An 11,807-nucleotide genomic window follows, 5' to 3' on the forward strand; every position below is an offset into this window, starting at 1 on the left:
AAAGTGCTGGTTTTGACCTACAAAGCCCTATACGACTCAGGTCCAGGCTATTTGGCAGATCGTATCTCCCTACATGAACCTGCCTGGGATTTGAGATCTTCAGGTGAGGCCCTTCGCAAGTACATATGATGGGGACACAAGATAGGGCCTTTTCGGTGGCCGCCCCTAGGCTATGAAACTCCCTTCTGAGTGAGGTGCGATTAGCTCCCTCCTTGCCGTCTTTCAGGCGACAAGTAAAGACTGTTTTATTTCAATGGGCATTTGGGATAGAGAATGACTAGGATTAAGTGTCCTAGGATTGGTGACTACATTATATGGTCTTATTATTTTAAATTGTCTGCTGTTTTTAACGTGTGTTTTATGGTTTTAATTTTTCTCAAAGTTTAATTCTATTTTTAATTGTATACATTTCTGTTTTAATGGTGTGTTGTTTTTAGTTGTAAGCCGCTCTGAGTCCTATTGGAAAAAGGGCGGGGTAGAAATAAAGTTTATTATTATTATTATTATTGTGTTGCCTTTTCCCTGTTCCATAGCAGATGCTCCTGCATTTGAACTGCAACTATACAACCCCTCTTGGAGTTTGGAACATAAGCAGCTGCCTTATATTGAGTCAGCCATTGGTCCATCTAGTTCACCACTGTTGATGCTGATTGGTAATGGCTCTCCAGGGTTCCAGTCAGGGGACATTTCCAGCCCTACCTGGAGATCATCATCATCATCATCATCATCACTTTATTTGTATGCCGCCTTTCCACATAAAATTGTGCTCAAGGCAGCTTACAAGGTGAACAAAGATACATCTCAACAACAATTGCAAAAACAATTTCCTAATAACAAAAAATAATAAAACAGTGACATAACAAATATAATAAGCAAAAACAACTTTTCAACATTATGAACATAATAAAACAATCTTTAAAAACAAAGAAGTAACCATGCAGGCAAAGCAAATGCTCTACCAAGCAGGTGCCACTGAGAGTGAACTCAGAGGGCAATGCCCTTTGTAAATTCAAAGGAGCAGGCTCACCTACGTCTTTATGCATCGCTTTGGCAAGGTCTTCCACAGTCATCCGGGGCACTATCTCAACCTCTTGCTTCTCCGGTTTTTGTTGTATCGGTCGCAGTTTCACCTTGCCCAATTTGTTTCTCTGCAAAAGAGTTCAAGATGTGCACAGGACTACATGAAACATATAAAGGAGAAGCAGTTTCAAGAGAAGCTATAAATCCTCTGAATCTCAAATTATAAGTCATTTGTGATTATAAAGCAACCAAACACACACAGTTACATGCAAAAGATTAAGATGTGCTCAACACCACTGAACAAAGACCCCACACCTGGTCTTGGGAAAGGTGAGTGGAGCACAATGTAATTAAGTTTGGAGCCTCTGTCTCTCTACTCACCCACTCAAATCTGAAAAAAATTGAAAGATCACAAATTAACCCATTTGTTATGCCAGTTTATCCTTTTGGATCTCATTTCCAATAGTTTTCTCTGCCAGGTTTTTCATTCCAAGATGAGTTGGGCAAAAAGCACACATGAATTTGTTCAGAAAGGTTCAAACACTTGCACTCAACCTCTCTTGCATTAATCATCGTTTTCATAAAATTCACTGAAGATCCCTCTACAAAACAGTGCTGGCTTTCATTTTGTAGGCGTGCACAACAGGAGTTCTTGGAAGCAAGAATAAAGTAGCCGTTAATTACCTCCTTGGTTGTTAAAAGCCTGAATTGTGAGTTGGTGTCTGGCTGCCAGAGCAGAGGGCACAGCTGAACTGGGCACATGGGGTAGGCTGATGACAAGACAGGCTTCCACTGTGTCCAGTGTACTTTCCAGTAAGCCAGAGAGTGCAGCTGCCTGCAAGCACGATGCAACTGGCCCAAGTTGTCCAGTGTCAGCATTACCCTCCAGTTCATTTCTTCTCTGCAAACAAGGAAAGACTTGAATGAATCACCTTTCAAGATGTACAGATCATCAGAAGCCACACATGAGCACTAAGAGGGGCACCAGATGCAAAGGAGGACAGAGAAGCTATATCTTGCATGGGTGTGTGGAAGAGGAAATGTTGGCAGCAAGTGTGGTTTATTGGGGGCAGGGGCAGGAGAGATAAACTGTGTTTGCTGTATTCCCCTATTGATAGAATACACAACATGGAGTCTCCCAGCACATTATTATGCCATATAGGCTTTTGAGAACTATGATCAACTTAATCAGATGCATGAAGTATAATTTTCAGTTCTCTGTGCATGAGTGTAGGGATTTAAGTAAAAACAGTAAGCTCAGAGGAATATGAAATGCAAAATATACTGTCTGTGACAATGACGTTAAACCTTAAATCATAGAATAGTAGAGTTGGAAGGGGCCCATAAGGCCATCGAGTCCAACCCCCTGCTCAATGCAGGAATCCAAGTTAAAGCATACCTGACAGGTGCCTGTCCAGCTGTCTCTTGAATGCCTTGTGTTGGAACGACCACCACCTTCCTAGGCAATTGGTTCCATTGTCATACCTCTCTTATCAGTTAAGAAGTTAATGTTCAATCGAAATCTGGCTTCCTATAACTTGAGCCCATTATTCTGTGTCCTGTACTCTGAGATGATCAGGAAGAGATTCTGGCCCTCCCGAGTGGCAACCTTTCAAGTACCTTTAGAGTGCTATCATATCTCCCCTCAGTCTCTCTTCTCAAGGCTAAACATGCCCAGTTCTTTCATTCTATCCTCATCTTCGTTGCCCTCCTCTGAACCTATTCCAGTTTATCTGCATCCTTCTTAAAGTGTGCTATCCTGAACTGGACACAGTACTCAAGATGAGGCCTAACCAGTGCTGAATAGAGGGGAACGAATACTTCCCGCGATTTGGAAACTATACTTCTGTTAATGCAGCCTAATATAGCATTTGCCTTTTTTGCAGCCACATCACATTGTTGGCTCATATTCAGCTTGCGATCAACGACAGCTCCAAGATCCATCCTTCTTGCATGTAGTATTGCTGAGCCAAGTATCCCCCATCTTATAACTGTGCATTTGGTTTCTTTTTCCTAAGTGTAGAACTTTGCATTTATCCCTGTTGAATTTCATTCTGTTGTTTTCAGCCCAATGCTCCAGTCTATCAAGATCCATTTGAATTTTGTTTCTGTCCTCCAGGGTACTAGCTATCCCTCCCAATTTTGTATCATCTGCAAATCTGGTAAGTATTCCCTGCACCTCCTCATCCAAGTTATTAATAAAAACATTGAAGAGCAATGGGCCCTGCAGTACCCCGCTCATTACCTCCCCCTAGTTTGAGACGGAACCATTGATAAGCACTCGTTGAGTACGATTATAATAATAAACTTTAATTTATAGGCCGCCTATCTAGCCAATGGCTACTCTGTACGATTCTGCAGCCAACTGTGGATCCACCTGATAGTTATTCCATCCAGCACACATTTAGCTAGCTTGCTCATCAGAATATAATGGGGCACTTTGTCAAAAGCTTTGCTGAAGTCGAGATATATTGTCCACAGTGTTCCCACAGTCTACAAGGGAGCTTACCCGATGAAAAAATGAGGTAAGATTAGTTTGGCAGGATTTGTTCTTGATAATTCCATAAATTCTAGTAATCACTGCCTTGTTTTCAAGATGCTTACAGACTGAACACTTTATAATCTGCTCCAGAATTTTCCCAGGGATTGATATCAGGGCTGAGTGGTTTGTAGTTCCCTGGTTCCTTCTTTTTGCCCATTTTGAAGATAGGGACATTAGCCCTCCTCCAGTCATCCGGCACTTCACCCAACCTCCACGATATTGCAAAGATAATAGTCAGTGGTTCCGAGAATTCTTCAGTCAGATCCTTCAATACTCTAGGATGCAGTTCATCAGGTCCTGCAGAGTTGAACTCATTCAAAGTGATTAGATATTCCTTGACCATTTGTCTATCAATCTCAAACGACAATCCTGCCCTTTCAAATTCACATTTCCCAGGATGGTCATAGACCCTTTTCTGAGAGAAGACTGAGCCAAAGTAGGAATGGAGCACTTCTACCTTTTCTTTATCATAATAATAATAATAATAAAATTTTATTTCTTGGTCGCCTATCTGGCCGGGTCAGCGGCCACTCTAGGTGACATACAATGTAAAAATAATACAACAATAAAATATAACATAAAAACCAAAACTTCAATCTAAAATTAATCTAAAAACATCCAAAGCTGTAGCGAGATAAAATTAATCTACTCCCGGGATCTTGTAGGCCTGCCTGAATAGCCAGGTCTTCAAGGCTCGACGAAAACTTGGCAGGGAGGGGGCATGGCGGAGATCATAGGGCAAAGAATTCCAGAGGGCGGGGGCCACAATCGAGAAAGCCCTCTCTCTGGTCCGCACCAGCCTAGCTGTTTTAACTGGTGGGACCGAGAGAAGGTCTTGAGTGGCCGATCTCGTTAGGCGGCATATTTGGTGATGTTGGAGGCGCTCCTTTAGATAAACTGGGCCGACACCGTATAGGGCTTTAAAGGTTAGTACCAACACCTTGAATTGGGCCCGGTAAACAACTGGTAGCCAGTGTAGATCTTCTAACACCGGAGTGATATGATCACGGCGGCGGCTGTTCTTGATCAATCGTGCCGCTGCATTCTGTACCAGCTGTAATTTCCAGACCGTTTTCAAGGGTAACCCCACGTAGAGCACATTACAGTAGTCTAAGCGAGAGGAGACCAGGGCATGTACCACCCGTGGGAGAAGACGGACAGGAAGGTAGGGTCGCATCCTCTGTATTAGATGTAATTGATACCAAGCTGCCCGGCTCACTGCTAAGACCTGAGCCTCCATGGACAGCTGGGAGTCAAGAATGACCCCGAGGCTACGGACCTGGTCTTTCAGGGGCAATTTCACCCCATTAAGCAGCACCAGGTCTACATCTCCTAAACTTCCCTTGTCACCCACGAGCAGCACCTCGGTCTTGTCAGGGTTTAGTTTCAGCCTATTGCCTCCCATCCATTCACTTACGGACTCCAGGCACTTGGAAATGGTATCCACAGCCAACTCTGGTGAGGACTTGAACGAGAGATAGAGCTGGGTGTCATCTGCATATTGGTGACACCGCAGCCCAAATCTCCTGATGATGGCTCCCAGCGGCTTTACATAGATGTTAAATAGCATGGGGGAGAGGATAGAACCCTGTGGCACACCACAATTGAGAGGCCAAGGGTCTGAAACCTCATCCCCCAATGTCACCCGTTGATGCCTGTCCGAGAGATAGGAATGGAACCACCGTAGAACAGTGCCCCCTATTCCCATTCCTTCCAGGCGATCCAGGAGGATACCGTGGTCGACGGTATCAAAAGCCGCTGAGAGATCCAGGAGGACGAGGAATGCATATTCTCCCCTATCCAACGCCCTCCTTAAATCATCCACCAGTGCGATCAAGGCTGTTTCAGTTCCATGTCCAGTCCTTTTTTTTTTTTATCATTAATTTTTATTCAAATTTTCAAAGACAAAAAACAAAACAAAACAAAAATAATTAAACAATAAAATAAAATGTTGACTTCCGATTTGTCGCAGATCAGTTATAAGTCTACAATATATAACAATCCTGTCTCCTAAATTATATTATAAAATCACTTTCCTCCAGTAGTTATCTTAATTAATCATCAAATCTCATAAACATTACTTTATTCTTTCCACAAAAAGTCAAAGAGAGGTTTCAGTTCCTTGAGAGAGATATCTTTCAATTTTTCTCCAAATAAACATGTCGATTAATCCATCTCATTCAAATCTGTTAGGTCCAATAATTTCAATAGCCATTCTTCCATTATCAATGTTAATTCCATCTTCCATCTTCAATAATCCTGTTAAGTCCAATAATTTCAGTAACCATTCTTCCATTATCAATAATCCTGTTAAGTCCAATAATTTCAGTAGCCATTCTTCCATTATCAGTATCCCATAATAATCTTATTATCATAGCCATAGTCCAAATAAACATATAGATTAATCCATCTCGTCAAACCTGTTAGATCCAATAATTTCAATAGCCATTCTTCCATTATCAATATTAATTCCATCTTCCATCTTCAATAGTCCTGTTCAGTCCAGTAATTTCAGTATCCGTTCTTCCATTATCAGTATCCCATATTAATCTTGCTGTCATAGCCATAGTCATATAATAAGAGTCTGATGGGAATTTCCTTTATCACAAATATTTTCTTGCCATCAATTCTGAATATGTTGCTGAAATATTGTTGTAAAGTCATATCTCTGTTCTTCTTTTTTACAAAATGCACTGGCTCATCTCTTAAGAATTTTTCCATTGTCACATATCTGTAGTTAATTCCATAGATTTTTTCTATGTCAAGCTCCATCACATCATTCCAGTCCAAAAAATTATCCAAGACATTGATAACTTTATCTCTAATATCTTCATTAATTTCTTCAGAGACAACGTTGAATTCCAAACAGTAAACTTTGTTTCTAGTATCCATAAACTCCAGATCTTTTTCCAATTCCACATTTGTTCCAATCTCCAGGGCTTGCATCTTCCCTTTAATTTTTCTTTTCTCATCTCTAATCTCATCAATCCCCTCTCTCACAAGATCCCCTATTTCTTTAAAGTCCTGCGTCATTTTGCTAAATTCAATTTTCATCTCCTGTCTACCCTGTCTCAGGGTTTGTTTCGTTATCTCAATCTCATCCATTATTTTCTGAAACATAATTTCTTCCATGGTCTCACCCACTTTCCTGATTGCCATTCTTAAAACCACAAAAACAAAAATTATTTCCGTCACAATTGGGTTAATATTCCAGGCTTGATGAAATCACAGTGTAGACAGTACAGCCTGCCTTATCTCTTATATGTTCAGGAATACAAAACAGATTTAGTTCCCAGCTTCAAAACAGTTAGTGGTGTCGTGAACAAGTAGATTCGTCAAAATGAAATAGACCAAAAAGAAAATAGTCCCAGACATATAATACTCCAAAGTTCATAAATCAAATTTATTTATTTTTTTCCCTCCTCGAAATAGAAATCCCTCTTCTGTTTATATCTTTAGAATGCACTTCCAGGCCAGCTTTTTGCAATAAAAACAAAGATAGGCTTTTTCAATTTATTTCCTCCTTAATTTCGTGAATAAAAGAGAAGAGTTATAACTCACCCAGAAATTCTTTATAGCTGATTCATTGACAAATCTCTTTTTGTAGCAACGATTTAAACCAAATGAAAAAAAAATAGAAAGAAGGATGGTTGCCTGTTAAAGTCCGTTTTTCTTTGAAGAAAAGATAAACGTGTCGCTTAATCAGTTAGAGCTTGATGGAAGTCCTCCGGCATTGCTGGCTGAACTTTCTCTCATAAATTAATGAAATCCAGTCCTCCCAAACAAAAACAGGCTTTTATGGTTAATCTCTACGTTTCTCCCTGCCCGGGAGAAAATCTTTACCAGTCAAAAAGAACGTTCTGACTGATTTTTAAACTGAAAAAGCTTCTTCTGAGACGAGAGCTCGTCTCAAAAAGCAGGCACAAGTGAAGTCACCCTTCCCGGAAGTCTGTTCCATGTCCAGTCCTGAAACCCGATTGGAACGGATCTAAATAATCTGCTTCCTCCAAGTGTGTCTGTAATTGCTTGGCCACCACTCGTTCGATCACCTTGCCCAAGAATGGTAAATTAGAAACTGGGCGAAAGTTACCATTTCATTTTTCTGTCTTTTACCACAGATGTACCAGAAGAAAGCTTTTTTGTTGCTTCTAGCATTCCTTGCCAATCTCACCTCATTCTCAGCTTTAGCCTTCCTGATGCCATCCCTGCAAATGCGTGATACCTGTCTGTACTTTTCCTTAGTGACCTGGCCTTCATTCCATTTCCTGTATGTGCCCTTTTTTGTTTTCCAGTAATCTCTAAGCTTTTTGTGAAAGCCACATTGGCTTCTTCTGCTGTCTTTCACCTTTTTTCCTTATTGCAATTGTTTGCAACTGTGTCTTTAGAATTTCCTTTTTTAGAAACTCCCACCCATCTTGGACTCCTTTTCCCATTAGGGTTGCTTGCCATGGAACCTTACTTATCATTGTTCTGAGTTTATTAAGATTGGCTTTCCTGAAGACCAGGGTACGTGTATGGCTACTCTCAGCTTTTGCTTTCTTTAAAATCAAGAACTCAAGTATAATATGGTCACTTTTCCCCAAAGTTCCCATAACTGTCACTTCATCAACTTAGTCATCTCTATTGGTTAGAATCAGGTAAAGGATAGCTGATCCTCTAGTTCACTGATTCTCAGACGGTGCACCCAGGCACACTGGTGCACCCTAAGAGGTGGCTAGGTGTGCCTCAAATATTATGAAAGTATATTTTAAAAATGAGAAGAAACCCATTTGTATAGGGTAAGTAATAGTTTTCTATAGTTTGTTATTTTTATTCATAGTTTAAAATATATTAATATATTTTTAATTTTGTACACGAAGTGCGACAGAAAAATTTTATATGTTTTACAGTGCGCCGCAAACCAAAAAAGTTTGAGAACCACTGCTCTAGTTCCTTCCTCACCATTCTGTAAGAGAACACTGTCCGCGACACAAGTCAGGAACTTCTGGGATAATTTGTCTCCAAACATACTGGGTTAATTGAAGTCCCCCATTACTGTTACATCATGCCTCCTTGAAATGTCAGAAATTTGTTTTTCAAAAGTTTCATCCTCATCTTCTACTTGATTGGAGCTGAATTCACAGTTAACCTTTAACACCATTTTCACAGGGTTCATTTTTCTGCATTTCATTTTATCTGGGCTCTTTAAAAAAGAAAATCCCTGCACCAGACATTCCCAAACTGTGGTCCGTGCACTACCAGTCACCCACAAACGTCATTCAGGTGGTCTGTGGTATGTGTGCGCAAAAATACAATTAAAAACCATACAGCATCTAGCACAGTGCATTATTACTGCAACAACAGGCAGAAAAACCATTACATGGTCTACCAAGACCTTCAGCAATTTTCAAGTGGTCCATGGGAGGAAACATTAGGGATCCACTGCCCTATGCTAATAGGTAGTGCAGAGGTGGGGAACTTTTGGCCCTCCAGACATTGCTGAACTATAACTCCCATCAGTCTTATCCAGCATGGTCAGGGCTTATGGGAGTTGTAGTTTAGCAATGTCTGGAGGGCCAAACATCCGCATGCCTGGGTGTAGGGAACTGACACTTAAAAACTTCATGCATCTGATAAAGTAGGCTATAACCCACAAAAGTTAATGTCATGATCAACTTGTTAAGCCTTTAAGCTGCCTCAAGACTATTTGTTGCGCTTGCTACAACAAACCAAGAGGGCTACTCCTCTGCAAATTATTTTGTTACATTTATATCCCACCTTTCCTCCAAGGAGTTTAAGGTAGCATACATGGCTCTCCCTCTCTGTTTTATCCTCACAACAACCCTATGAGGTAGGTTAGGCTGAGAAACAGCAACTGACCCAAGCTTAGCTGCATGGTTAAGCGGGGATTTGAACCCGGGTCTCCCAGGTCCTAGTCCCACACTCCAACCACCATAATTGTTATCAGTAAATATTATCGTAGAAGACGGAGAGGGGCGACTAAAATACTCAGACGGGCCATTCTCCGGAGGAGGGAGGTGGTTTGATGGGCGCGCTTGTGTTGAGAACAGGGAGGGTGACGGAACAGCCAATCCCACTCCAGGCTCGAGTTTAGCAGGCGATGACTGACATGTACGCCTACAAGCCCCGCCCCTTCTCCCGCCTTTTTTGCTGCTTTGCCACCGCCCAGCCTCAAGATGGCGCTCGCGCTCCTCGACCGTTAACTTCCCCACCTTCAAACACTTCCTCACGTCCTCCTCCTGCGGCAAGGCCCAACTGCTGCGTCGTGAGGCAGGGCCCTTAAAAAAGCGCCTCCGCCGTCACCTCCTGTGGTGGCTGCTTCTTTCATGCCTCTATTTGCCTCCAGCTTCGCCCCCCCCCGGGGTTCAAGTTACCTGTTCTCCGGAAGGGCCCTCTCAGGAGGAGCCAAAACTGCCAGCGCATCCCTTAAAAGAAAACAAAGAAAATGCACGGCGCCCCGGGAGCTACTGAGCATGCTCGGCTCTGGAAAAATCGAGCATGCTCAGTAACAGCACATGAAGCCCGCCGCCCTTTTCTTGCCCTCTCTTGGGATCACGAGGGGGGGGGCACAACTTGCGTGATGAAAAAGGTCCCCTGGTTGAGGCCCCGGAGAGATGCTGCTTGTCAGTGTAGTCAATAGTGAACTAAATAAACTAGTGGTCCTATTCAATATATTTGCTTTCTAGTAATTACTTTTAAACTACTCTGTGTGTGCTCCCTGCTTAATATTACGGTTGTATTTTTTCACTGACATTATAAGACGCCTTGCATGCCTCTGTTCCTTACTTTTGGCTAGAAATCGAGGGAACAACTGATCACCGGAACGCAGGAAGCTGCCTTAGACTGAATCAGACCGTTTGTCCATCTAGCTCAGTATTGCCTACACTGACTGGCAGCGGCTCCTCAGGATTTCAGGCAGGAGTCTCTCCTAACCCTACCTGGAGCTACTGGGGATTTCACCTGGGACCTTCTGCGTGCAAGGCAGATGCTCTACAACTGAGCAAACGGCCCTTCTCCAAGGCTTTATCCAATAAATAAATACGTTCTTATGCTCTTATTCAAAACATGGACGAGCGCTGAGGACGGTGCTGGGAATGGAAGAAAAGAGGGCAGGGATTGTGCATGGGGATTAGTGAAGAAAAGCTAAACCTTTCAGAAATTCTTACATTGCTTCTTTTCATGTTAAGACAATTCTATTTGATCTTGCCAGCCAGTGTGGTGTAGTGGTTAAGGTGTTGGACTACAACCTGGGAGGGGAGTCCAAGATTGAAATCCCCACACAGCCATGAAGCTCAGTGGGTGACCTTGGGCCAGCTACTGCCTGTCAGCCCATGAAAACCCTATTCATAGGGTCTCCATAAGTCGGAATCAACTTGAAGGCAGTACACACACACACACATTTGATCTTGCAGAGTTGAGGACATGCCATCATATATTTTCACAGCAGCAACAACCATAGCAGTCAGCAGAGGCTGTAACATCGGCGCTTGGGTGACTTGCATGTTTGTATTGTAATGCTGATTAGGTTATGAATGGATTGATAGTCTTTGATGGTGATTTTAAATGTTAGAATGTTTATGTAATCAAAATGAGTTATTTATTGGATTGTCTTGTTTTGGAATGTTTTAGTGTTTGAAAGTTATCAATTTGCATTTTTGTTCTGCTGTGACCTGCTTCGAGCATATTTATATGGAAAAGTGGCATCCCCCATTCATTCATTGGCAATCACTTGGCTGAGTAAGATTGTCTTCCAAGATAAGGTCTTTAACGGTGGGTCTGTAAGTGACTGTGGAGACCAATTCTGGATCCACACAGCATCCCACAGTGAGGACATAGGTTTCCAGATGGAAGATGGTTCGCACAATCCACATACCAGGGAGACAGATCAGCAGGATTAGGGAGACCCCATGGTTTGCAAAAACACAAAAAAACTGGGTGGGTGGGGCTGTGTATGTGTGTAGACAGACTGACTGACTCAGAAACAGCCCAATGACGACTGAGCCGATTGACTTGGTGGGAGCAGGAAGGAGATGGAATGGAGTATCCTGAAAGAAAGCTTGGCGGGCTGGCACATTGATGGGGGCACTCCATACCGCAGCATTTTGTTGCAAGTGTATTTGTTAATTGGGAGAAATCTGGGTGCTACTTTTCATCAAAAGGGACAAGCATATTTAGGACCCTGCTTTACAAAGATATTTATCAGAAGTATAGTTTAAGCAGATTTATTTATTTGTGTTTATATACC

The 11,807-nt window shown here is 42.2% G+C and overlaps 1 protein-coding gene across 2 annotated transcripts in view; it reads right to left on the reverse strand.

Moving 5' to 3' along the window:
* MTIF2 (mitochondrial translational initiation factor 2) overlaps nt 1–10,046 on the reverse strand; it is a 28,760-nt gene extending 18,714 nt beyond the window's left edge. The window contains exons 1-3 of one of the 2 annotated variants that reach the window (XM_061625740.1): nt 9,937–10,046; nt 1,705–1,921; nt 1,028–1,148 (exon numbers count right to left, since the gene is read on the reverse strand). In XM_061625740.1, the coding sequence (XP_061481724.1) occupies nt 1,028–1,148; nt 1,705–1,921; nt 9,937–10,037 (439 nt within the window). In that variant the 5' untranslated portion in view covers nt 10,038–10,046. Of the gene's footprint in view, nt 1–1,027; nt 1,149–1,704; nt 1,922–9,774 lie in introns of both variants that reach the window. The other variant, XM_061625741.1, reaches the window with a different exon arrangement.
* Nucleotides 10,047–11,807: the final 1,761 nt, after the last annotated feature.

Source organism: Rhineura floridana, chromosome 4 (assembly GCF_030035675.1).
Source record: "Rhineura floridana isolate rRhiFlo1 chromosome 4, rRhiFlo1.hap2, whole genome shotgun sequence".
Taxonomy (NCBI): domain Eukaryota; kingdom Metazoa; phylum Chordata; class Lepidosauria; order Squamata; family Rhineuridae; genus Rhineura; species Rhineura floridana.